At 34.3% G+C, this 27,535-nt stretch overlaps 1 protein-coding gene across 1 annotated transcript in view; it reads left to right on the forward strand.

Moving 5' to 3' along the window:
* The window catches only part of LOC136039978 (uncharacterized), a 54,452-nt gene extending 39,028 nt beyond the window's left edge, over positions 1-15,424 (forward strand). Inside the window, exons 7-10 of the mRNA XM_065724040.1 lie at positions 5,425-5,759; positions 9,390-9,633; positions 13,751-13,934; positions 15,082-15,424. Of these exons, the coding sequence (XP_065580112.1) occupies positions 5,425-5,759; positions 9,390-9,633; positions 13,751-13,934; positions 15,082-15,226 (908 nt within the window). The 3' untranslated portion in view covers positions 15,227-15,424. The remainder of the gene's footprint in view (positions 1-5,424; positions 5,760-9,389; positions 9,634-13,750; positions 13,935-15,081) is intronic.
* The last annotated feature ends 12,111 nt before the right edge of the window (positions 15,425-27,535 follow it).

A 27,535-nucleotide genomic window follows, 5' to 3' on the forward strand; every position in this document is an offset into this window, starting at 1 on the left:
ACCGCTTGGAAGAAACGGTGTTTTCGTTGTAAAATGACATTGTTTTTTCAAGAAGGGTGTATTTTGTACTAGCTTTCCACCTAGAAATGGGGTCTAAAGTATCTCATTTCCAGAGTTTCTGACAGTGAATTGTTTTTTTTTCTGAAGGGTCGACTAGGCAAAGTTAAATGTTCCTTACAATGAAGGCAATGAAATTCTTGTGTCTAATGTTAAGTCGTTGTTTGCCGTTTGTTTCTTTCACTGTGGTACTTCGCAATTTTAAATCATTGGCAAAACTTGATTGTTTTCATTTGAAAAACAAACTTGCAGTTCGTATATATGTGCCCTTCCAATCCTAAACAAAAAAGTAACTCCATTAGGGCTGTAGATTTACGTCTCATAATTCAAACTACATAATTTTAAATCAATCTTTTCAATTCTGAAAATTATTTAAAAGTGGCCCAATCCCCTTTCCGCATTCAGTGCAGGAGTATAAACATGATGCAACTTATTAGACTCTTGAATTAGTTTAATGAGTTGCTTTCTGTCAGGTAGCCTCCATTGTGTAAAAAAAAAACACATACATAAGTACATTATAAAAATATACAGCGATGAACCCACTTGGCCTGTCAAATAAAAATGAAACAACCGAACTGACACATAAACAATACGCATAACACATTAACATAATATAAAACAATTTTCATTTATTCATGCTTCAATCGAACGCTGTCACAAAGCTCTTTCTGTAACGGTCAGTTCTTGCATTGATAGGATCTAGAACCGGAATTTTTGTGTGCTTTGATCGAGGTAAACGGGGCTTTGGTGGGCAACAAGGGGCTCGGAGTATACATTGAAAGTGTTTGTTATGACGCAGACTATTCCCGAAATTAGTGCCAAGAGTACTCGGTCTGTCAAGGTAGGGAGGCGGAATTTCTTGAGGAGGAAAATGTAAGGTACTTTGCCCTGACCGTAAATAATTCTCAGGGCTCTCTTCCGGATAATTTCTACCCTATCGGACTGATCCACCGTAAGGCCAAAATGCCACACCGGGCAAGCATACTCAAGCAGTGAACGGATAAAAGATGCTTTTGGGCATGAAAATTTAGCAAATAGCTTAAGGAGAGACAGAGATGCTCTGGCCTGTTCAATAATAGAGCGCCCCCAAGAGTTAATTTTTTGCACTAATTATTTCATTAGGTACTGGAGTTGTAATGATGGCTTTGATTTAAGAAAACTAAGGATCATAATATTAGATTTATGGGAATTCACTTTCATTTTTGACTGGGCTGCTTCACTTGTAACGTCTTTCAGGATTTCCATTGCACTTATCTTAATATTTCTTCTGCACTTTTCGAGCAATGAAATGTCCTCCACAAACTTCTATCTATCAGCTGATTAATTACCAAAAATAGTAAAGGACCAAAAAGCGTACCCTGCGAAACTCCGCAAGAAACAGGGAGTGAATCAGAATAAATACTTTAGTAGTTAACAACTCGACTCCTATTCGACAGAAAAGATGCAACAATATAACAGAAATGAGGTACTTTAAATTCGTTCAGTAATTTTTCAACTAAAACGTTATGACTAAGAAGATCAAAAGCCTTTTTTGGAGGTAAATTGAAAGGAGATTGAGCCAGGTATATGGCTCGTCAAGTAGTTTATATACAGTATCGAGGAGACTGACCAGGTAATGTGTCGTTGATAAACCCTTGTTGTTCCTCAAAAAGTTCAAGGACCGTCTCTTTAAGCCAATCTGCTGCAAAGCTCTCATACAGTTTAGAGAATATTGATGTTAAGGTCACTGGTCGGACTCCATAAAAATCCAAACTAACACCTTTCTTGGTTATGAGTGTAATAAATCCTTTTTTCAACCACTTAAGGAATGAACCACTGTTACTTATAGTATTAAAAATATTTGATAAAGGTTTTGATAATTTATCAGGAAATCCTTCTACTAAATCGATTGGAATATCAAGGAGGCATATTGAAGTTCTCTTTAGTTTACATGTTTTCGCCTCAACATCAACAGGTTGTATTGCTGGGATACCGTGGTCTGGAGCTAGGGGGCAGGGAATATTACATGAGAGAGGAGGGTGGGTTTGTACAATAGCGGCAAGATGTTTATTTAGTAAATTAGCTGTAGTTTCAGAGGGAACATCAAGATTCAAGTCAATATTTTTGACTGTTTTACCACTGATTTTCTTGACCGCATTATAGCACTGCTGGGTTCATTCTTTAAAGAGGCCATATACTATATTATGGTGATACTGTGCTAGAGCTTTCCGAGTCTGCTTCTTTAAAAATCTTCTTAGCAGGTCAGCTTCTTCAGTTTTTCCTTGGTGAAACAGTCTTAATTTTTGTTGGTTTAAACTTTTTATTGTATCATTTATATACGGCTTATCATTAGAACATCTTTTCTTTTTCACCTCTGGAAAATGTAGTAAATAATTACTGATAAGCTTTTCTTGGAAAAGTTTGGCTTTCTTATTCGATTTGTCGGCAGCGATTACACCTTTCCATTGCTCTTCTGAAAGCCATGTTCCAATTTAAGCAGACAACTATCAGCAATTGGTCGATACTTAAATTCATCAAATCTATACTTGCGGATATGGATATTTAGCGAAAGCATAAAATGGTAACTGCCACCAAGTAGGGGGAAGGAATTGGGTTTTGATACAATTCAGGCATGTTTGTGCAAATAATGTCAAGGGCAGTACCACCTTTTGTTGTTAGGATATTAATAATTTGTTTTAAATTAGCTTCCCGACAAAGACGACTAGTGTTTAGTCATTTCCGTCCCCAGTACATAGGATCCAAGCGTTTGGATGTTTAGATTGGAGGTAAGCAAGCGATGCCTGGAATTTTTCCAAGAAGGCTTTACGCTGCTCCGATTTTTATCCGGATGAATAATAAAAACAACCAACAATGATATTAGTTAATTGACGTGGTAGAACGTTCGGTTTAACTTTACCTAATTATTTCATCATGCTCATTTATTCCTAGACAAATTGTCACGACAAAAAATCATTACCCCTCCACCCTTTTTACCAAGGTAATGATCACGCGGGCGAAGTTTAACAAGCTCATTAAAATAAGCCATCTTCAGAGTATCCAGGTTTTGGGACTGAACCTCGGTTATACAAATTAAATCTGATGCAAGGTTATTCTCCGTAATTTCAAGCTCAATAAGGTTTTCTTGATTGTTTAGAGCCAATTTGAGATGTTTTTTAACTCACTTATCACGATTATTAGTTCGAATTGCAAAATGAGCGGCCGAAAACGAAAGAAAGTATGTATAGGATGTATAGATATCTGTAGTATATATTTAGAATGCATTTCTGAATTTCTTTGTAAAGTGGGGGAAACTAAAATTGAGGGGAAATCGTGAACTAACTGAATTTAGTTAGTTTTAGAATACTCGCAACTTTAGCTATTATTTGTAATCAGTGAACTCAACAGGAATCAACTTGCTTATTTGCTTAGGGTAATCCAGGTAAGTATAAATCAGTCTCTTAAGTAATCTGTAAATTTTTCCGCCAAAATCGAATGAGATGAAACATGTCTATATTATGAAATGGAGAGAAGAAAGGCTTTTAGGCCCCAGAGCTCTATAATTAAATAGACCAAAATTAGCGCATAATCTTGATTTTAACAGGCTATTACTTGGCTACTGTTCAACTAAAATCAACTTATTAAGTCTATATTTTGAAATGAGCTATTTTTAGAATGTGGTATCCATTTCTGGGGATATAAAGGCAAGAATCTAGTCATTGTATTCCCCTCTCTCTTCCCTTCCTATGTCTAATTTGTGATCTCCCAGCTCTTTTAGCAAATTTTTGTTTTACATGCATTTTGCATGTTTTGATTTGGGGCAGTTATCTGATCTTGTAAGACCATTTCATAAATGATTCCCGAAATCTACAACTTCAAAGAGGTGTGACACTTCTACATTTATGAGGGGGATGTGGGGTCTTAGGCCCCCGGCTCCGGTAATATTGCAGGCCGTAATCTTTGGGCGCCTGATTTCAAAAAGGTTTAACATATTTATCTTTATACTAAAGTATATCTAGAAAAATCTTTTCTAAATGGCATATTTCGATGATTGGGCCTTCCGCCAGGAGATACACATGTCATGCTGTCCCAGAGGTATATATTTAGATTTTTTGATCTTACGAAGATGAGTGGACTGAAATATTGGTCTGATGCCATCTAGGGCTGTTTTGGTAACTTAGGCTAATTGCTGCTTTTTAATCAGTTTTGTTCTTGTTAAGATCACTTGAAATTTCAGTTTTTGATTTATTGAGTCCTCTCCCAACTTTCTATAGTAATCCGCTCTTTGTGATGATGTCTTGGGAGAGAAACACTCAATAGGCATGTAGCTGTAATAATGCATCTTATACTTGAAAACTATTGAGCCCAGTGGGATATTGCTTTCGTTATTGCTCTTTTATTGAAACAATGGAACTTAGAGAATTTATAACAAGCCTAACACGTAACATATGCAAAAACAGCTATAATATTTATGTTGAGATATTTTTTGACAAGCTTCATATCACGGTAGGAGTAAAGCAGATACAAAAGGAAAACACGATAAAGGTAATAAGTGACCCCAATATGTTTAAAGTAATTTGATCTCCTAGATGGGTGGATACCCGTGTAAAACAATGCAGCATAAAGCATACCACCCCGGAAATAGCAACTTCTTCAATTAGGACGAATGAAGAGCGTGTGTAGCTGTGTTAGTGTCATGTAGTTGGATGCTGCAGTGAGTTGTTAGTAGTAGTAGCAGTAGTAGCATGATCACTGATATAAACGGTTGACTATGATTTTTATTCTGCTTTACCGCCTCATTGCACATTATATTTTCTAGAGAACTCTTACTATGTAACAAACCTTGTCATGGGAAATGACAGAACATACTCTTTCTTACCTTTTTAGGAAGAAATCTTTTTCTTCTTCTTTTGTATACTTAAGAAATGCTAATGCATAATCTCAATGCCATTGCAGATCCTCTGATTGCAGGGTTTAACCTGGGTCCCGTAGCGCTAAAATCCACTGTGCTACGATTGAGTTTGACAGAAATTGACGTTTCTAATGATGAACCTAGAACGGTCAGAAAAAAATGTTTACTCTCGGGTTTCCTTTTATCCGAGTTTTCCTTTAATTTTATACGTTGGCCACAAGAAGAAAGATTATAAAATCCTTCATAAGTATACATCGAGGGTATCAACAAACCATACGGAGAGGATGTGGATTTTAATATCTAATTTCCATTTTGAGGGATATTTTCGAGCTATTACATTGAGTAGGTCATTTAATTGATAATGCAATTCACTAATCTCAAGATTTTTTTTTTTTTTTTGTATACATGGAAAAGAAGAGATAGAACCACTGCTTTGCTTCACGAGAAAATCCGACTAGATAATATAAATTCCATTTTAGAGTTTCCAGAATCAAAAATGAAACCATCACCCTCTTTCGATGACGTCGAACTACTAAAAGAAGAATATCATACGTCTGTTGGGCTCAAACTACAAAAAATGATATCAGAAAAATCTTTTTTTGAAAAACGGCCATATTTATCAGTGGAAGCGTTGAAAGAGGGACTCAAGGAAGAGTCTTCAAGTCCGTCTCCCACTGCGTTCAGTGGACTTCTTCACTTGTCCCAAGTTTGGTTGCTGAGCTGTATCCTACCAGATGTATTTAATAGAGCACCTGAAGGTGGGACCCCCATTGGCTTTTCAATATCAGATCCACAAACCTTGCTGGCGAAATTGGTAAGTGTTTGATTAAGAAGATAAGTTTTCTATTTTTGTTATAGCAAATTCAATCTTTTTATGGCTTTATTGTTTTGTTGTTTGATATATTAATAACTCTATTATAAACACTCGTTAGAACCACTAACGGTTGTTGGTCGACAAAGAAGAAAGATGGTCTGGAAGATCTAGAACTTTTTGTTTTTATCCAAGTTAGCTTGAAGAGGCAAGTTTTTCTTCTGAAGTGTTTTTTACAATTGTGTGGAAAACAATCAAAACCGGAGGAGAAAATAAAGAAGTAATATAAGACACTACACAGTTTGCGTTTATTCTAACCTGACTTTAGTATTTGTTTAGTTCTAGCGGTGAATATTTTTTTTTGTTTACTGGCTGCATCTAAAGCCAAATGAAAAATAAAACGTCCTCTAATAGACTAGGACGAGGTCACAAGAAATGATTTTATGGGGGAGTAAAGAGTGAAGCTTAGCGTAGCAATGAGTTGTTAATAGTGGTATCAATAAATAATTTTTACTCCTTCCCCATGCTTGCAGAATGTATTATGATCATTTAGTAAAGGGCTATCCTGTGCATTAGCCAGCACTTTTTTTCTTCTTTTTTTTGAAAAGCAATGTTGCACTTTTTTTTACTGATTTTGACGTTAATTCGTTACTCCTGAGCCTCAAACAATTATTCGTGTACCAAAAGAACCGAATGTGCAAATATGTACTAAGAATTTTAGCTTGTATTTTCTCGGGTTCTACTCCTTATTAGGATTAAGTTTAGTTTTGTATGTATGTATTGCGAATCATCAACTTATGTCCTTATTGGACATAATTATTTATTATCACCTATTTTGAATAAATCCTGTAGTTCTTAGTTTTGTATACATGAACCGACATTTGGTTTGGCGGACAGAAAAGTTTTAGTGAAGGTCCTATCATTACATGGTATACCATAAGTGCATTAGAGTGATTAGTGTTATGTACGAGAACAATATTGATGCGGTTAAGGTAGGAAATGAGTTAAGTACCTGGTTTGATTTTGAACCCGGTTGTGGCGTGTCCAGGTTTATATGAATTATTTTTATGAACTTCGATCTAAGGAACACTGCAAAGATTATGGGAGAACATACTATCAGATGGGAAGGTAAAACTCTTAAACTTACATTATACTGATGGTTTAAGTTTCCTTTATGAATATGTTAGCAAAATTTATGAATTTTTTAGGTTTTGACTGTATAGGCTGCAAAACTGGTTGAAGATTAATGTTAAAAATACTAAGTCGCTTAGGCTAGAAATAAACGAGAAGAAATAGGTGATGTTAGGTAGCAAAAAGTCAATCAAGTGGGTAGCTTCACTTACGTGTGTATCATTATTAGTAAAGATGGTGGACGCAGTGACGATGATAAAAGTAGAATAACCAAGGTGCAGAATGTGTTTTCGCGGTTAAAAAAAAAAAAGAATTCAAAAATGGGAAGACAAATCTGCAATACTATTAAAATGTTGAAAGTCGTACCGGTCAGTATGGCTTTAAACTGTAGGTGATTCAAGAGACTGGGGAAAATTTATTAAGTATTTCCAGATGAATTATTCAAAGGCAGTTTTAGGCATTTAATTTACTGGCCATAGATCTAGCAATAAACTGTTCGAAGAAAAATTGTCCCCTCATTTGGGGGCCAAAATATGAAAAAGGTTCGGATAATTAGGCCCATTTTATGGGTGAACGATCACAGATTACCAAAGATTATGCTTATTGGCTATCCATCTACGGCTAAATAAAAGAAGGCCAGCCCCTGAATGAGGTAGGAAGAGGTCATATAAAAGGGTTAAAAGAATATTGAAACCTAGTAGGACGGGTTGAAGGACGAATCTTTGAATAGGTTGGTGTGGGTTGGAGCGTATGTAGCTTTGTTGGCCTCAGGCGGTTTATGCAACAATGAGTTGTTATTAGTATTAGCAGTAGTATTAGTATTGTGGGGCTCCCCAGGGTACTAAAATTAGGCAAGTTTTCTGACGATGTGACTTTTTGTAGCCTTCGACAAATAACATTTCTTCTCGAAGAATGGTTTAGGCTCGAAATTCGTAGTGCTAAAAATGAACTTATTGATAATACTGATATTAAGCTATCTTAAAATGTGATCGAAAGCACTTTAAATTCCTTTTGCTCCCTACAGAATTACCTTTTGTTTTGCAGGCCAAGATCTAAAAGTGCTTTGAAAGTATGTATGGCATAGATCTTGATAACTTTAAAGTAATCTATTCTTGTTTGCCTTGCGATGAATACGCTTGCCCCCTGAAATGAAAGCTATTAAAAGTATCTTCTCGACTTCCTATTCTGCACTCGACATATTAAGAAGGACTAGCTTAGCTAATTTTGTCTACCTAGAAATGAGATATCATCAACTGACTGAATTTTTGACTTAAGTACTTCGGTCTAAAATGTCCGAATTCCATTGACTTATTCCCCCCTCCCGTATATAGAAGCATTTTAAATTTCTTCTGGCTCGCTCCAGGGGGAGTATCAGTGGATTGTAGATCCGAGCTGATTGAGCATGTAATTATAGAAGCTGCTAAATAGCTCGACTTTTGTGTTTTATATTTCCTAAAGCTTTTCATCTTTTCATCTTTTTTTTCTGACTTGCTGTGTTTTGCTGACCATATATTTATGTTGTGTGTATATTTTTGTTTGCCTTACCATTATGGTCTTTTACGTTTCTCTAATATGTCTCCTTTGCTCCATTTCGACGTTCTTGTACTAGCTATCAGTTGTTTGTTGTTTTTTTTGTAAGTATTTGCTTTATTTTAATTTGTGGATAGTAGCTTCTTTTGCCCAAAAATTGGCACCAAACCTTTCAAATAGGCCCTTACGACCCTTTTACCATGCTTGGGTCTAATCATTTCATTTTGGACAGCCCCACAAAGAAGAAAAAACAGCGACTACCAAACACAAAAACACTGCTCATTCATTGAATGGAAATGGTATTTTGGCTACAATTGTATAGGCTGCACCAAAACAAGCCGTTGTCTATATCCAGGCACGCACGTAGAAAAAATATATTTTTGAGGGTCCCGGCATTTTTAATTTTACTTGCGGAAAGGGATGTAATTTCAAATACTGGAAAAATAAGTTGAATGAGTTGTTTAGAGTTCATTCTTTGAACCAAAAACTGGAACAAAAAATGCAAAATTCATCGTCATTTAATCTATAGGCTATATGGAATATATAGGGAGTTGTTGGTAAAGGTTCGGAACTTCTGGGGTAGCATTGTCAGTAAGGCACTGTGTTACCCTTGTAAATGTTTCTGCGTGTATATACAACATCCACTTTTGTTTGGATAATTCAACATTTGTTTGTGTTTTATGGTTAAAAAAGAAATTGTAACGTAATTTGAAAAAAAAAATATTAGGTAATTTGATAAAAGAAATTAGTGGTATCACTTCCAATATTTGCAAATGTGTCTGACAGCCAATATAGACTTTTGTGGATACCTAAGATACTGTTGGTTGGTATTGTTCTGTATATTTAGATTGTATGCGACAGACTTCGTGTGTTATTAAATCAGGTTGTGCCTTCTATTTAAAACGCGCCTGGGACCGCCATGATCCGTATCTTTGACGTCAATGATGTTGTAGTTTTTGATCTCTCTTATAGCTAAATCCTGACATTCCAACCCACTGGACGAATATATATGATAGTGACCAGAATGGTTTGAGTTTAAATCGTTTTCACCATCACATTTTTGGCTACAGAGGCCCAACGGTAATGTTAGCTCGTGGTGATGAAGATCAGTCGTTTGTTGTTGCAATAGACACAGAATGGCGAGAAAGTACTAAATTCTGGGGCAACAAAAACTGCATGGCTCTACAATTGACTCCCCAGTTCCGAGTCCTGGATCGTAAGTTTTGACCTATATTGTCTATAAAATTAGTAATCATAATTTATATTCGCAAAAATCTGTAATTGAATACTTAAAATTTACAACACTGTTTATTTTATGAGGACTGGGCTTGATTGGAACCCGAGCTGTGATTTTATCTTGATTGTTTGAGATTTCTACTGGGGTCTCTTTTTTTAAATATTTTACAAAATTCCACCTTCACTCCTCTCAGTGATGACAAATTTAAAAAGAAATTTAGCTTTAAACTTTATATACCACCTACACTATAAATTTAAACATCAACTGAACCAAACAAACTTCTGACCATCATATACACCAAAAAATATTCCATAAAAAATTGCCGTTCTGCTAATAAAAGGCATCCTCTAACCACCAGAAGCCCATCTTTTGGTCGCCTTTTGTTTACCTCTCCATAATTTTTCCAAATTGGAGTCAGTCATGTCTCCCACGCAAAAAGGAGATTCGACTGAGGTCTTGAATCACTCTAGTACAGTGTTCACAATATTGACCGTAATAGGCGACTTCTGAGTAAAATACTAACACTTAAAACACAACAAATACTTTGACAAATTACTGAATCAATACTGAAGACCAGAAATGGTCCAGATTCCTTAATCGAATATTATATACAGAAACTTGTTTTTCTACGGGATAATACGATAGAAAATGACGAATTTCTATTCGCCCAGGAGAGAAGCAAAGAAGAGATTTTGTGAAGTGGAAAGAAACCCTGAAGTTTTATTGATTGAGAATTGTAAATGTTTTTTTAAATTTTTGATTTTTTCCAATTTGTTATCCAAATTAGTCTGCTTTCCTCCAAATTTGTCTTCCAATGGAAAATTGATTGCGAGCTGAATTGATTGATTGGAAAATTTGTAAAGATTTTCCGAACTGCTGATTTATGTTAGTAATGTGGTAGTGCAATGGAGTTTAAAATTTTTAAAAGACGGATTTTTAAACATTTTTAAATTTTTAAACAACGGATGAAATGTGAGTTATTTGCATCAAAAGATGTATTTGGCGTGTATGCGAGTTGACCCGACTGGGAGCCCAGGTGTGGTTGTAGGACCAACTGGTTTAATCCAGAAAGGAAGATCAGTCGTTTGTTGTTACAATAGACACAGAATGATGAGAAAGTACTAAATTCTGGGGCAATAAAAATCCTGGGGAGCTGGCTGGAGTTGCTGGAGTAAATTTTTGTTGGAGTTTTTAGTTGAAAAATTGAAAAAGTTTTTGAAGTTGAAGCTGCTTGAAGATGAACAATTTTGAACTTTTTGATATCAAATTCAAGCCTATGCGTGCATGCGATAGTCTATCAATGGACAATTAATAGAAAAACAACGATTAGTCAATTGAAAATAGTTAGCAATCACTAGACAAACTGCAGTTTTAAAGCTCGTAGAGAGGCGTATATTATCCTTTTGGACCTAACTCTTTATGCTGTTTACTGTAAGCAGTAAATTATGTTTATCGAACCTGGTCAAGATGCGTAAAGGAGAAATTTGTGTCTCATTTGTCATCAAAAGTAAAGTGTTCTTTAGGGCCATGGATATGCTTAATTAATCGGTCGCTTTTCTAATCCAATTAAAATCGAATCAAATGAAATTTTCTAGGAAAATTAACAGTTATCAAAAAAGAAGCCTAGAAAATATAATTTAAGCGCGTCGATCTCAGATTCCTTCTAGAAGTTACTTGTCTTCTACTAAGGGAATGGGTATGGCCAGTGACTGATTCGTCAGATTCTAGCAATTAGCTGTAACAACGGATAGGATAAAAACTTGCAAAACTCGACTAACCAAACTTTCTAATTCGGGTAGTCAATACGTTACAGCTCCCGTTCGTGAAATACTTTAAAACAAGACTAGCTCCTCAAACTAATAAACTCACTGCAATGTGTTCCTTCTATCCATAACAGAGTTACAGGGAAACATTTCAATTTAGAGGAATGTAATACAATCATCCAAAGACAGCTTACTCTACAATTCTGGATCTTAAATCATGTTTTGTGTAATTTTGTTTTTTAATTTTTTCTGTAAAACCTGAAGTTTTATCCTGAATTTTATTTTCGTTGTTTAAGCAGATTCTTTTTCGGATATGGATTTTGAAAATTCATGCTTTATAGCTACTCATTTTTCATCTCATTTCCCTCATTACCAAACCCATGAAATTCTTGTTTAAACTAATTTTCAAGTAAAAAAAAAACTTTTTATATCCAGCAAAATGAATCCAACGACGTGAAATGGAAGATCTTCAGTTTTGGCGTTCTAAGCATTCTATTTTCTAATTAAACTATAAGCCTTTAAAATCGTACATTTTTCTCTCTGATAAGATGGGAGTTTTCGATTGTGTTGGTATGATAGACGATGTTGACTAGCACAAAAGAATTTGGGAGCTTTTCGAAGAAAGGAATTTTAGAGAATAGCAGTAAAGAAAGGTAGAAAGAAATAAAAAATGAAAGGCGATCCTTAAAAGACAAAAATGACTCATTTGCTGGGATTGGCTTAAAGCAGCCCTCTCGTGCATAATTTCTTTAATGTAACCATGCATAAGTAAGACAATAGTTATATGACTGGTTCGAGGAAGGGTCTAAGAAGAAAAATATCCTCTTTCCGTGAAGTAACTGGAAAATGCACGTTTTTATGTAGTTTTAGGCGTTTTGAGAGAGGACATTGTTGAACCTGATATTCTCGTTTCCCTCCTTCTTCCGGTGTAAGAACTTTAGAAGATAGGTTCTCAATTGCGGGACCAGGACAGAATCTAGGTAGAAAACATCCGGAATTCTGAAATTTTGTTATTCTAATTTTTCAAGCTTTTCTGATAAACGAGCCTTAGCCATACAAAAGTCGTGACGGAAAGTATTCTGAGCTATTCTAGAAATCTGCTAAAAATCTGTCGGTGAAAGGTTTTGCTGTAAAAAATGTCGAGTTTTTGAAATTGCATTACGAAGAAAAAAAAGTCGTTTTTTTTAGTAATACAGGCATAGGGTAATTAAAATGAACCATTCCAAGAAAAAAAATACTGGATAAATTTTTTAGCTTCCAAAAAATTCCTTTCCTTTTCATAATGATAATGAAAAATGAAGTCGTTTGGAGACAGGGTTGACAATATCACAATTGAGGGTTGACTGCAATATCAATATCATGTTTACCTAGTTGCTTCGAACTCTGAGCATTTTAATAAATATATTGCGTTTCTGCTATGTCTTGGTAGATGTAATTTTAATTCTACAATAATTGGTACTTATGTATTATACCGCAAACACTCAAGTTTAAGCTGTATAAGAAACAATGGGCTTACGCTCAGTGGAAAACAAGTGGCGGGTGACGGAATACATTGGAATGATATAATTTGGGCTATATATTTGCACATTAGGGGGAAGGGTGGGGGTAAAGTATTTGGACAACGTGAAGTTAGAAAACAATTCTTACTTCATAACATGCAAAAGAATTGTAGCTAACACATTTTGCATGCAGACCGCTGTACTTTACCACCACCCCCTCTAATGTGCAAATTTGCAGGCCATATTTGTTTCTGAAGTACTATATTTTCACCAAGTTTTGGTATTATCCATTAGCATTAACCTAATTTCACTTCTTGAGTGTTTGCGGTATAAAACATAAGTATCCAATAACTTTCTGTTTGTTTTAGTTGTCGAGAGTGTGGTTAATAGTTTTTGAGACCACACTGGTTTGGCATGAAAAAACGAAAAAAAAAATGGAACGAAGAAAAAAAACGAGGTTAAAAAGTAAAAAAAAAGGATAATATGCAATTATTTTGATAGAGACCTCAGTCCAACCTTCCTCAGCGAAAAATTTGAAGTAAAACGTAAAAGATTACAGATGGAAGTTTAAACACTTCTAAGGTAATTTGAAAAACCCGTTTGGTAAGCTGTTCTCAAAGAGAAAATCAGAATGTTAATGTAGATCATGAAATTTCAAACGGAATATATATTGCCCTGCTGATCCGGCTTTGCAAACGATTTTTGTAATTATTTCAGCAATTTAAAAATGTCAGATGTAACCTTTAAACGTAATATTAACGATATGCATATTTCTTTTATGAATAGTGTATGAAAATTGGTACTTCCTTGACGGATTTGACTTTCATTTTATAGGTGGAGAAAAGCTTGTGTACTTCAATACTGCCGCACGTGGCTATCCTTTTGGACTTCAAATCGGATCCGATTATAAGAACCCTGCTTTTGAAATTGACAAGGATTTCACTCGCCTCTCAAGCAGGAAAATCCCCTATAAACTACAATTTGTTCATGTATGGGGATGTTGCAGTCAAGAAACAAGGTTTGTTTCGAAGATCTTGTTTTAGTAATGATTGGTAAAGCTGTGTCCTGTAACGCATATCGCAGCTGTTAAATGACACCTAACACGGTTGTTGTTTTTTTTTTGTTTTTTTTTTTTACAGTTTTCTGTGTATTTGGAATGACGTCCAGTTTTAATCTTCTCACTTTTCTTTAGAATAGAATATATATATTCACTGCAATAGCCGGAGCTAGCATTAGCATGTCATGACAAAAATAATTTATACCTTGAAAAACACTCACTGGAAAATTTAAACAAACATTATATAAATCAAACACATATTAATCAAACTTTAAATATTAGTCGTGTCAATATTATTAAAATGACGGGTAAAATATGGGACAAATTATTTACAATATCTCTAATTACAATATCAAGAACTTTTTTCTTAGTATTATTGGAACTTGCAGTTTTGCCCAAAAACTGCTGGCGTATAGAAAATCTGACTTTGGAAGTTTTTCATAAAAAGTCGGATAAGGAAAGCTGTGTCAAGTAATTACGTTGTATTGGTAAAGAAACCTCGCCAAAAATGTGTGGGTAAATTACGAAACTATAATGTATATTTGTGCGATGAAGAACATTGAAGCGGTTGAACCAATACAAAGCTTTCTCTTTTTTCATTACGTTCTATTTACCCTAGATATCTTACGATGCGTGCATAGTACCACATAATTTTGTTTTGATAAAGATACTAAAAAGTTTGTGAAATCATCCTCATGGCTACGATTTTTGTATTTTTCGCTGTTTTGGAAGATCACTGTCCTCTTCTCTTGATTGGGTTATGCAAATGAGATATGACCATTTATGTAAGAACTAATTTCAGAGGAAGCGAAACATTTATACGGCGGTCAAGTTCTATCGCTGATAATAACAAGAAAAGTACGTAAACTATGGAAAGCACAGCTAGTGCTTTCCCAAAACACTAACAACACTGAAGATTATTTAACCCCGTTTTTGACCAATCCATTCTCAATTTTTAATGTATTACTTATGAATGTTAAGATATGCTAGGGCATATATTTCCCCTTGTCCTTCTAGAAACGCAACCACTTTGCTTCTAGTTTTACAGTGTAGTGGTATAAGCCTTCAATTTCCTTGCCACAGCCCTGACTTCTTTTTTTGCTTTTAGGAAAGCACAGCTAGTGCATAAAAAGTGGGAGCTGAGTCAAGTAGAAAGGGCAAAGAAGGTGAATTTGAACGCCTGTGACTGGGAGGAGCACCCGGATAAGTACCTGCTCGAGCTTGGTGGACGAAGCTCTTATAACCATTCATAATATTAATTTTTCTAGATGTATTAAGTGACAAGTAACCTGTTCGCAAGCCAAATTAGCTAACTTCACTACTATAAATAGAGCAAAGGACCAAAGTTTTACTCGGAAGTAAACTTGGATTGACCCGTATGGTTAGTAGCCTATCAAAGTGGACGCTTCAGTGATTCTGATAACCCCAAAAATAATCATCGTCGTAAACAGTTTGGCAGAGCTATTATTGTCAATTTTTAAAGTAGACATTATAAAATATTCCTTAAACAATCATTTGTCGATACCGTAAGCATCAGAAAAAGGAAGCATCTTATTTGGCAATTGTTATTTGCCAATATACAGCTTTAATTCTTCTACTTTTAAGCAGAAATATATATTATTATTGCTTAATAATTACATTAAGCATCGTAACAACAAAGTAAGCATCTTATTTGGTTATATTGTTCATTGGTTATCTGGCAATAGATGGTTATTATTGTTAAGTTTTTCAAGCAGTTATTGTTATTATTGCTAAAATCATTGGTATACCCAAAAAGCATAAAAAAAAACAAAGCATCTTATTTAGCATGAAGCATATCAATTAACCATTTTTAACGCTACAACTAATGGTACTGCTATTGGTTATTTTGAAAGAGATACGAGGGCCTAGTCTCATATAAAGCGAAAGTAATAGGATTGTAGAATTTGATTGGGTGACAAATTTCTTATGTCATGACTGCCCCGTACTTCCATTTTAGTCGTCAAAATTCAAATTTTCCCAAGTACCAAGAAAAAATATTCTTTTAGATTTTAGTGCCTTGGGAGATAAAAGTTTTTTTTTTTTGTTTTTTTTTTTTTTTTTTTTTTTTTTTTTTTTGACCTTCAATGTGATAGCAGCCGTGTAAGGTCTTGACGCTTAAACCTCCATTTTATTTTAAGATTTTATTTTATTTTTTTTATTCGAATTTATTTTATTTAAGAATTAACGACGCTTCTTGACTACTAAGGTCCATGCGTCGGCCCTGCAGTGCATTCCTGCAGCGTGATTCGATCTCTGGGTCCCGTAATACCAAGCTAAGGTCAAATCCACTGCGCCACCACAGGACCCAATGCGTCATACATTTCTGACTCTTTGGAGTTTCAAATTACATGATTGACTTGTAACCTTGTATTTTCTAACTGTAAGGGTTTCTAAAAATAAGGATTTAAACTCTAAAGTAACATGATCTTGGCGATTGCTATATAAATGATTTTCAGTTAACTCTATAGCTCGACGTAATCTTATTTACAGCTAGACAAATCAGCAAACATAAACTAATCCTAAATATATGTTTCACCAGATAATTGGGATAAAATATTCAAAGCCAGTAATCTTTTTATTTTTTTCACCTTCCCCTGCATTTGTACTGTGAAGATAGCTAGTTTGGTGAGTAAACGGTTTAGATAGAGTGAAATATCTTCCTAATCTATTTCAGCTAATAGCTAACAATTTATTTCTTTATTTAAGTTCATAGTGATTGTTCATAGTGATTGTTCATCAAGATTGTTGATAGTGAGGAAGCATTGAGTTATGTTACCTTTGTTGGGGTGTAAATTATTATTTTGCAATTGTTGAGACATTTTTCCAAGACCTTTATCTAGAAATAAGTACTTTTTGTCTTTTGCAAAAATTTGTACTTTCTGTTTAGACAACATTTCTTCAAATATTTTGAGGCAACTCTACATGAAACTTCAATATGTTCCAAAATATTTTTGTTGCTTAATGAGTCGAATTTTGGAAGGGACAACGCAGCTTTTGCTTCATGCCATGTTTTGCATCCACCGTGTTTTTTAGTTTTGAAAAAATTGTTTAATTCACTTAATTATTTAGGGGCCTAAGACCTCAACCTGACGGACCGTATCTTAGGACTCAAATTCCTAAAGGAAAATGGTTTGCTAGTCTCTTTTTTTCTATTTTATTTCAACATACCTTGAATCTTCAATCTGAATTGCTTTCTTCTAGTTGCATTATTACTAAACTAATATTTTTATTGTCCTGTTCTGAATAATGTAAATCTACTATAGTATTGGTGATAGTAGTCCTTTGAATGTAAATATGTTCATGTATTAACAAGGCCATGGAGATCACATTCAATCGTGTAATGTAAAATGTGTTGGTTTTCAACTTTATAGCGTAGCAAATCATAACATATCAGAAAAAAAGTCTGTCACCTTACGAACCTTTTTGAGTTAATCGTAATTTAAAGATTAACTAACTTTAGTAGAGCTGATTTTCTTCTTTTCTTTGACGATCTTTTTAATTTTTAATCTATACATTCCTTTGTACTTGTGATTGAGACCTAATAGTTAATAAATGAAATATTTCTTCGTTATAGGCTTTTAATTTTTTTTAGTAAGAAAATTAATGTCTGGGTTTTCTTTAAACAAAAACAATGACAGAACATTTTTTTTTTTTTTTTTTTTTTTTTTTTTTTTTTTTTTTTTTTTTTTTTTTTTTTTTTTTTTTTTTTTTTTTTTTTTTACCAATTCATGGGCCAAACTTGCCAGACCTCAAAGAAAAGAACGACAGCTTTGATTTGCTTGACCCATTTAAAGCAAACATTGGTCAGTGTCAAAATTCGCTTGAGTCTCGACACTTCACGCGTCAACTTAAGTCGTATACTGGTGGGATGAGGCGACCCTCTCTGCTCTGCACCGCGTTTACGCTGCATAATAGAGATGCAATGTCTTGTCAGCCCCCCTCCGTCCCTGTGATTGCAGCCTCCTTAGGATTAGCACGCCTCTTCTTCATAGGAGATGGTAAGATACATATTTTAGTAATATATAAAATGCCCTGTATATATTCAGGACTGAATATACTCAGCAGTATTACCGAAGATTCAGTATCACCGAATTCTCATCTTTAAACCACTCGGAACATATAACCCAATTAGTTAATCTCTAGTGTAATTACCTGTTCGTTTGGGACAATAGCATATCTACTAAATGAATTAAATGAAAGTAGAACTGGATTATTCTACTAAATGAATTAAATAAGAATGAAATTAAAGTAAATTATGGGTGGTAGGTTATTCTTTTCATTATTTAACACAATAGAGCAGATGTACTGTTTTTAAACATCAGAAATATCTCACCATGAAATTTTTCTGTTGATGAATCAAAGTCCAAAAATGCTGTGTTGCAACATTCTTGCCCCGTAATTAGTTTTCCTGTTTTATTTCTTTATATTTAAAAAGATCGACTGTAGAGTGTGCACATTATAGTGAAAGATGTTGAAGGCCCTGAATTGAAAATATCTTCGTTTTGGACCTTGTGCACTTTGGAAGTATAGTCAAATAGACATGGAGAAAAATAGAGGAAAATAAATGAAGTCTGAAAAAAAAGATGGCACTGTTGAAAACTCACTGTTGAAGTAACACAGTTCTGGAAGAAACGCTTTAATAACTTTGTTTTTTATATGCCCAATGCATGTCTTAAATTATCCATTTGCTGGAAGGATTTGAAGAGAAGACACGTTCCCTCTTAATTGGCTAGTTTTATATTTTAATATGTATGAGCTCGTTCTTCCAACATTGCTTCCGTTTTTGTATATAAACGATTATCCAGCAAAAAAATAGTATGATCCTGTACCTATACAAAGTAAGCTCCATAGTGTTAGAGCTTACTTGACTTGAATAAGTAAAAAATCTGGATTTATTTATCTTTTAAACGAACAAGCTTAAACAACCATGAAACCATTATAAATCACGCTTCAAATTGGGTAGAGATTATTAAACGCAGTTGGGTCCATCTTCAAGGATCTGCAATAATCAAAAATCGTATATTACTAGACCCCTTAATGCTGGTAAGATTTTATTGAGAATGATGAGAGGGTTAGGTTCTCTGCGGACAGAAGGTATTCACTTAACAATCTATGTGGGTAACCTGTGACTATGTATAAAAATTGTATAAAATTGACAGTATCATATATGCATTAAGGGATGAAAAGGGATTAATTCCTATCCCATCTATCCTCTTATCCGGCATCTTATTTCTTTAACTTCCCTATTATATATATATATATATATATATATATATATATATATATATATATATATATATATATATATATATATATATATATATATATATATATATATATATGAAGGTTTAATAAGGGATACATGAGGGGATGGGACAATTTACCGGTTATCTTTGCCTACGTTGAACATAAGTCTTTTTATAATTTTTTTACGTATATTTTCTAAACCAAGAATACGGACGAAAATTATGTTTATCCGATAAAGCTGAAGAATAAAATATCGGCTATGCGGGTTACTAGCTGTCAAGAGCAATAACCTGTGTAAATGTAAAGGATGTCTAAAATGTGTAAGGTATGTTCTGTTTACAAAGAATAACGTATCGGTGGTGGACCCCGAATTATGGAGGGGTTGCATGGGGGTAGTTGTCGGTAGAATTGTGACTCCCTTGTGATCGTTACGTAGGCTAAAATTTAGGTCACTGTTTTATTGCTAGAACTGAATTTTGATTACCTTTTTCCTGTATTTCGTGAAACCAGTTGTTGTAGTGTTTTGTCGCGATGAAAAAATTGGCATTTTAAACATAATATTTTCCCTAATATTAGGGACAAAGCTTCTCTTTGTCCATTTATAAACAATAGCACAATTATTATGAGGCGCCCAAAACAGCTTAACATTATGACGCAGGAATATCCTAGTCTTGTTTTTATCTTTTTTTACCAAAGCTAGATTTGCACTTTATGAATAATTTTGATTCTTCAGCTGTTTTTTTTTTTTTTTTAGTTTATAAATATTTATCTCGTTTCTTTAAAACATACTCACTCAGTTTTCAATAGTCATTAGTGCTTTTCGTAAACTATTAGTGCAATAAATTGAGGCTGTTTGAAAAAAGGGTGAAATTTAGGGACACTTGAGTGGAGGCACGTGTGCAAGAATTTATTGGGTTGGGGGACAGCACTTCAGTGGGGACCAAATTCCTAAAAAAAGAAGCGCAATAATTTATTAGACTACACTACTTTTGTTTTTACAATTAGAAGAAGAAAAATTAATATCGACGGTGAAGAAAAGAACAGAACGAACTAACCTAAAACAAGTAAAACACAAATGAAATGAAGAAAAAACAAAAATGATCTGCAAAAACAACGAAAATAAAAGAAAACTTACGTCTTATTTACGTCTAGTTGGATAGTTCAACTTCCAACTTTTATATCACAATGGAACAAAGCAGGTTTGTGTGTATAGTAATTTTAAGCCTCAGATCAAACAATCGGACTATAAAGTCCGATATTAAGAATTCTATTATAAGAGAGACACCTTCTTTGCTGAATAGTTACTTTGTGCATTGTAATATAAATTAAATTATCCTACTGGACGTTACTAAGATGTAAGTTTTTCTTTTGTTTCCATTTTGGTGTTGTATACCGATTTTGTGTATGTTTTCTCTTTTTTATATTTGTCTTTTTTAGTTAATTTATTTTCTTCTTTTATTGCTTCTTTTCTCTGTTGATAAAAGCTCCTGAACGTAAAGTCGAAATATTTGGACTTTTGTTAGTGATTTTTTATGTTATTATTCCATTTTCTTATTGAAAAATTATAGCCATTTCTATATGTATATAAATTCCGTTAGACTTATATTAAAGAACTAAATTGATTCAATCTTTGTAATTTTCAAAGACAAAATGGGGGTAGGTTTCTAACCCTAATGAAGGCAGCGTAGACGTGACTCAATCTGACAATATTTGGTAGAAATTTATTGTGACATCTATAACACTTGAAATATTAAACCATCTTTTCATCATGGGTGTTTCGTTTTTTATCAATCCCGTTGTTTTTGCATCAACGTTAATTTATGCACTCGTTAATGCATTTTATTTGTACCGTATTAGAGTTTATTAGCGTTTGAATTTACGGTCAGTATTTCTATTTTATTATTTTTGTGAGTGTGAAACAATATTGGATTTATTTGTGCCTTATATTCTAAAATAAATATTATGCGTGTCTCATTTTGTAAATCAGATTTCTAAGTCGTTTTTTTAGGTATTACCTCCCTTTTGTTATTCTACCTTTATTGGCTATAAAGTACACCATTAATTAAATAATTTCGTAGAAACCAATGAAATTTTAATTTAACCTCTGAGAAAAATATCGAAAACATTACTTTCGTAATAGTATCACCCTTTCGTATTGCGTCGAAACGAAAGCCCTAAAAACACTACTAATGCCTAAAGCGCTACCAAGAGGTAGGGGCTCAAAATTTACTTAGGAAATTCATTATTTTCGTTTTTGATTTTTTTTTTTTTTTCATAGTGAAAAGCTTTCTTTCGACACGGTCATTCTTAAGGAATTGGGACTGTAAAGAGCGAGGTATTGACGAGGGGGCAAACCCCGTCATATACGTGATAAAAACATATGAATATAGAAGTTCGTTACGTAAGTTAATTCGTAAGTTACGTATATTTTTACTAATAAAAACGTTTGTAAGAAATTAAAAGTTCTAGTTGACTTTTTAAATAACAACAGAAATTGAGGGTAACTAGGCCTACTCCCCCGCTCCTTTTTTCTCAAAATCGTCTGATCAAAACTATGAGAAAGCCATTTAGCCAAAATTTAAATTAATATGCAAATTTCGTTTCAATTATTCATGTGCGGAGAGCCAAAATCAAAACCTGTATTAATTCAAAAACGTTCAGAAATTAAATAAAAAAAAATTTTTTTAACTGTAAGTAAGGAGCGACATGAAAACTTCGAACGGGTAGAAATTACTCCGCATATGAAAGGGGCTGTTCCCTCCTCAACGCTACGTAAACGCTTAGCGTAAAGCCTCCTGTTCTTTACGCTAAAGTTATTTACTGTTTTAAAAAGTAGAGTTGCGAGAAAGGGTCAAACTTTAGCGTAAAGAGCGGGTCTTGAGGAGGGAACAGCCCCATTCATATACGGAGTAATTTTTTTTCGTTTTAAGATTTAATGTCGCTCCTTACTTTTAGTTAAAAAAAACTTTTTTTTAAATTTTATTACACAATTAAGCCTGATACAGCAGCATAGAAGTCCAAAACAAAGAGACAGTAAATAGCCTATAAATTTAACAAGCAGTGTTTTACTTTTACAATAGTCGGTATTTCAGTTTCTAAGCTTGCTTTTTATGGGGTAAAAATAGAACAGCCACAAGAACTGTTTTCTAAGATGTTTCATTTTCACCAAATAACAAATCACCAAGACTACTCCCAGCACCTTTCTACTCATACCGCGACTTTTTATACCATCATTACTGCGAGGGGAAGTTTTTAAAAATATCCTAAAAACTTTAAGTCTCCTTCATCGCTTCCAGCGAAACGACTTAAATCAAAATCCTCATTTGTTTTGAAGAAATAAAAGCACAAAAACCGCACAAGCAGACAGTAACAAACATATTATGATTTTAAAAAATGTATGTCCTTTTGATGAAAGAAACTACTTGCAGAAGAGTAAAAAAATAAAGTTAAGAAGAGTTAAAGTTAAAGTTCTAACTTTTAAATTTAGAAGAGCAAAAGTTAAGAGCCTGGAAAAATTTGCTTTGTTTACAAAAAAATTCTACATATCATTTAACTACTGTAGAGCTTCCAAACCTCTTGCTACGCAAAGGATTTTTTTTTTATTTTTTGCTAGAAGGATGATCATGGATTTGTGTTTTTCCTTAAGGATGGTCGTTTTGAACCAATGAACCTAAAATATTAGAAGAAGGCTTCTAAAGGACACTGAAACTTTTATTGACCTGTTAAAGTAGCGAACAAGGTTGTGTCACAGTAAAGCTCCCCTGTACAACAGGGGAGCAAAACTGGTCGTCCATAGTATTTCTCGTGTTAACTGAATGGCACATTGACCCATTTTTTTTTGCTTCTTCGCTATCCTTGGTCCTGTTAATTTAAACCTATCTTGGTTGCTACTTTAGTTACCCCGCGCGCGTAATTCGTTACGTGCCATATTAGTTGCGCTCCATTGTAGTTGTGTCCCTGTGTCCCACCTGTGAATATAGGTATATATATATATATATATATATATATATATATATATATATATATATATATATATATATATATATATGTTTTTAACTACGTAAAACTTGCGAATATACAACATTCTTTGCTGTCCCATGCATATAAATAGATTGTCAGGTTTACCGACTCTTGAACATGCAACATATAATGGTCCATGGGAAAACAATCCGTATTCAGATCTATACCTCATGATTCTAATGATTGCCCTTGAGCTTTGTTGATGGTGATTGCTAATCGAACATTCCCTGTGTCGCCGTCGTCATTTATATATCCCCCTGTGCCCCACAGCGTCCCCGTTTTAGTTGTGTCCCTGTGTCCCGGTCGTCATTTATGTTCCCTGTGTCCCGGTCGTCATTTGTGTCCCGGTGTCCCAGTCTTTAATTTCTCTTTGAGTGTTCCGGTCGTCATTTGTGTCCCGGTGTCCCGGTCTGTATATACATTCGTTTTTGAATTGGTCTTTTTTTTTAGTTTTTAGTTTTTTACCTTTTTTTTTAGTTATACCTCATGATTCTAATGATTGCCCTTGAGGTTTCTTGATGGCGATTGCTAATCGAACATTCCCTGTGTCCCCGTCGTCATTTATATATCCCCCTGTGCCCCCCCGGCGTCCCCGTTATAGTTGTGTCCCTGTGTCCCGGTCGTCATTTATATTCCCCTTGTCCCAGTCGTCATTTGTGTCCCGGTGTCCCGGTCTGTATATATATATTCGTTTTTGAATTGGTATATAATGAAATAAGTTTTTATTTTTCCCCTTTTTTTTCTTTTTATTTTTTTTGTTTTTACCATTTTTTTTAGTTTTTTAGTTTTTTTTGTAGTTTTTACCTTTTTATTTTTTTATTTTTATTTTTTTTATTTTTATTTTTTTTGTTTTGTTTTTCTCGTGTCCCTGTGTCCCGGTCGTCATTTATATTCCCTGTGTCGCGGTCGTCATTTGTGTACCGGTGTCCCGGTCTGTATATACATTCGTTTTTGAATTGGTATATATATATATGTGTGTTTTTAACTACGTAAAACCTGCGAGTATACACCATTCTTCGCTGTCCCATTGTCTGTACATATAAATAGATTTTCAGGTTTACCGACTCTTGAACATAGAACATATAATTGTCCATGGGAAAAAAATCCGTATTCAGATCTATACCGCATTTTTCTAATGATTGCCCTTGGGCTTTGTTGATGGTAATTGCTAAAGGAATATTCCCTGTGTCCCCGTCGTCATTTATATATCCCCCATGTGCCCTTCCGGCGTCCCCGTTGTATTTGTGTCCCTTTGTCCCGGTCGTCATTTATATTCCCTGTGTCCCGCTTGTCATTTGTGTCCCGGTCTGTAATTTCTCTTTGAGTGTCCCGGTCGTCATTTATATTCCTTGTATCCCGGTGTCCCGGTCTGTAACATACGGCAATAGATCAATTGTGTTGTAACTTCGTTCACGATCCCATTCTACACATGTAGAAATAGGAGCAGTACGATTAGGTGAAGGAGTTCCCAAATGCTTGAGAAGTTTGTTTGCAATAGATAAGCACAAATCTTCAATCATAACTAAAGTGCAGTTATAAATTTCTGTTGTAAGGTCCAAGGTCATATCTGACCTTTCTAGCCGTATTCGGTGGAGTATATTCTCGGCCGTTTGCGATTTGTATTTCTCCCATAACTCTGTAAGAGATGAAGGAGAGCAACTTTTGCCGGAAGACATGGGCCGTAATGCCATGTCTATGAACCGGCGATTGTCCAGGATGTAAAAGCTGTTGTATCTAATCCCAAGATGGATTATATATAAATCTAATAAATGACGAATCATTAATCTATAGGCATAGTATTTCATTGCGCTGCATTTCTTATCCATTTCTTTGTTAGTGGCTGGATTTATCAATTTAATATTAAAGTGATAGCCGTCGACTCCATCCCAAAAAATGATAGGATATTCTAGGGCATCGTAGCATCGATGAGTTTAATAAAAACTTCTCTTTGAAACGCCTTCTTATGTACTTATAATGACGTTATATACAAAGCCTTTGACGTCATATACAAATCACCGACCAAAACGATTGCCACTTCGTTGATAGTTGCGTATCAGTAGGCACCAATTCGATTGCTGTTTTGAACAGAAGCACTAAATTATTATTTATGTGGAAAAGATGTTGCAACTGGGAAACGATAGCCCTTTCAACGTCGTTTTTTTTATCATCGGTATCACTTTCAAGTTGTTTGGTTTGTTTTACCTTGACTTGTCTTCTGTCATTATGAAATACATATGGCCGAACCTTTGTTATTTTTTAAACTAAAATCTGGTAGGCATTGATGACCATATCCAAGTCAATTCCCAAACCCAATCATCATCGCTATCATTTTCAGTTTTGATACGTTTTGACTCTCGCTGTCCAGGTTGTTTCAGGTTCCTCTTGTGATTCCTCGGCACGCTTTCTTTTGGTGATTTCTCTTTGAGACGCAAGCCTGTTTTCACGCTGTTGTTCTGATTCCTCAGCACGCTTTCTTTCCATACTTTCTTTATTAGCTTCAAGCCTGTTTTTATGCTGTTGTTGTGATTCCCCCTAATGACGTCAGTCGACAAACATAAGGTCAGTCGACACACAAACATGATGTCAGTCGACACACAAACAACTTATTTTTATATATATAGATAGATACACCAAGGGTTTTTAAATTCACTAATATTCTTTAATGAGCCATGAAATAAATTTCTATTATATTCTAGTGCCCTGCTTGCTCAGAAGAAAAAGAAAAGAAAGAAAGAAATGAAAAGGTGCCCTATATGCAGAATATCGTGGTTGCAGCCACTTTTCTTCTTTTTCAAGCCAATATATTTTCGTTGTTATTTAAGCAAGTGACAGAAAGTTTCCTAAGTAGGGTTTAGTACAAGGCGGCGCTAATATTGTGCTTCTTGTTTTGATCTGACACAATTTTTAGAGGGTTATTGGCTATTGTATTTCTTAGCATTGGACGTGATCGTCTCTTACTGGATTACTAGCTACCGTTGCAACCAGGGCCCTAAAAATATTATTGCATATATCATTGTCCTTTGCTGTATACTGCGAAGATTACAAACAGGGAAAAGCTGATGACTTATTTATTAATTTTAGCAGTTAGAGACGACCTGGCTAAAACCTACGATTATGACTCATCTTAAACATAAAAATGCAGTTTTTAGTAAAAAGCGGCTCTATTTTATAAACTTTTTGTTTTTAATTACAAAAGGCACTAGATGTAGCAATTTTCTCAAAGCCAGTAAACCGGTCTTTATGATTTCCCAGTACATTGCTCTCTCATAGTGGAAAAAAACGGACAGAAAAAAGGATGCCCTCGATGCAAAAAAATTTCGTTGCTGAAACATAGATTCATGTTAAAAATGAAATCCTATTTTTATCTTAATGAGCAAGAAGATGTTAATAACATTTTTTACTCAAGTGTTATACAAAAATGCAGTTTTTCACAAGAAAAGTATTTTATTTTAGAAATTATTTTGTTAACTACGAAAGGTTTTCAAATCCATCAATTAGTTTTAAAATGAGCTATTAAGTATATCTCTATGATTTTTCAGTACTCCTCTAGCTGGGGAGAATAAAACGGAAAAGAAGAAAGATACTTTCGATGCAAAATATTGTGGTTTCAGCCACTTTCCATGTTTTTCAAGCCAATTGATTTTCCTTGTTGTTCAAACGAAGAGACGGTAAGTTTCCTATATTGGGGGGTTCAGACAAGGCGGTTCTAGTAGTTTCCTTCTTGTTTTGAGCTAACACTATTTTTAAGGATTTTTGGGGTATTACAGTTTTTACTGTGGGAAGTGATCGTCTCTTACTAAGTTGCTAGTTACCGCCGCAACCCTGATATTGTATTTTTTACAATGGGACGTGATCGTTTCTTACTGGGTTGCCAGCTGCTGTTGAAACCCGAAAATAATCATTCAAATTCATCATCTTCAAAAGATATGAAATGTAACACAAATCCTTATAGAGGAAACTTACCATCCCTTGGCTTGAATAGAGGAAGATATATTTGCTTGAAAAACAAAATAAGTTGCTTAAAACAAGATAAGTTTCTTGAACTACGATGTTCTGCATCAATGGCAGGTTTATTCTTTTCTCTCGGATCTCCTCAGATAGCAGGGCACTAAAACATTATAGAGAGCTGTTAATCGCTCATTTTAAAGGAAACTGATGTGTTTAAAAACCTTTTGTAATTAACATAAAAATATGAATTAGAATCTATTAATATTTTTACTTACCAAATTTAGATTATTTCTTTACGGGGTATATTTTGTCTCCAACAAATGAAA

The sequence above is a fragment of the Artemia franciscana genome, chromosome 20 (assembly GCF_032884065.1).
Source record: "Artemia franciscana chromosome 20, ASM3288406v1, whole genome shotgun sequence".
Lineage (NCBI taxonomy): Eukaryota > Metazoa > Arthropoda > Branchiopoda > Anostraca > Artemiidae > Artemia > Artemia franciscana.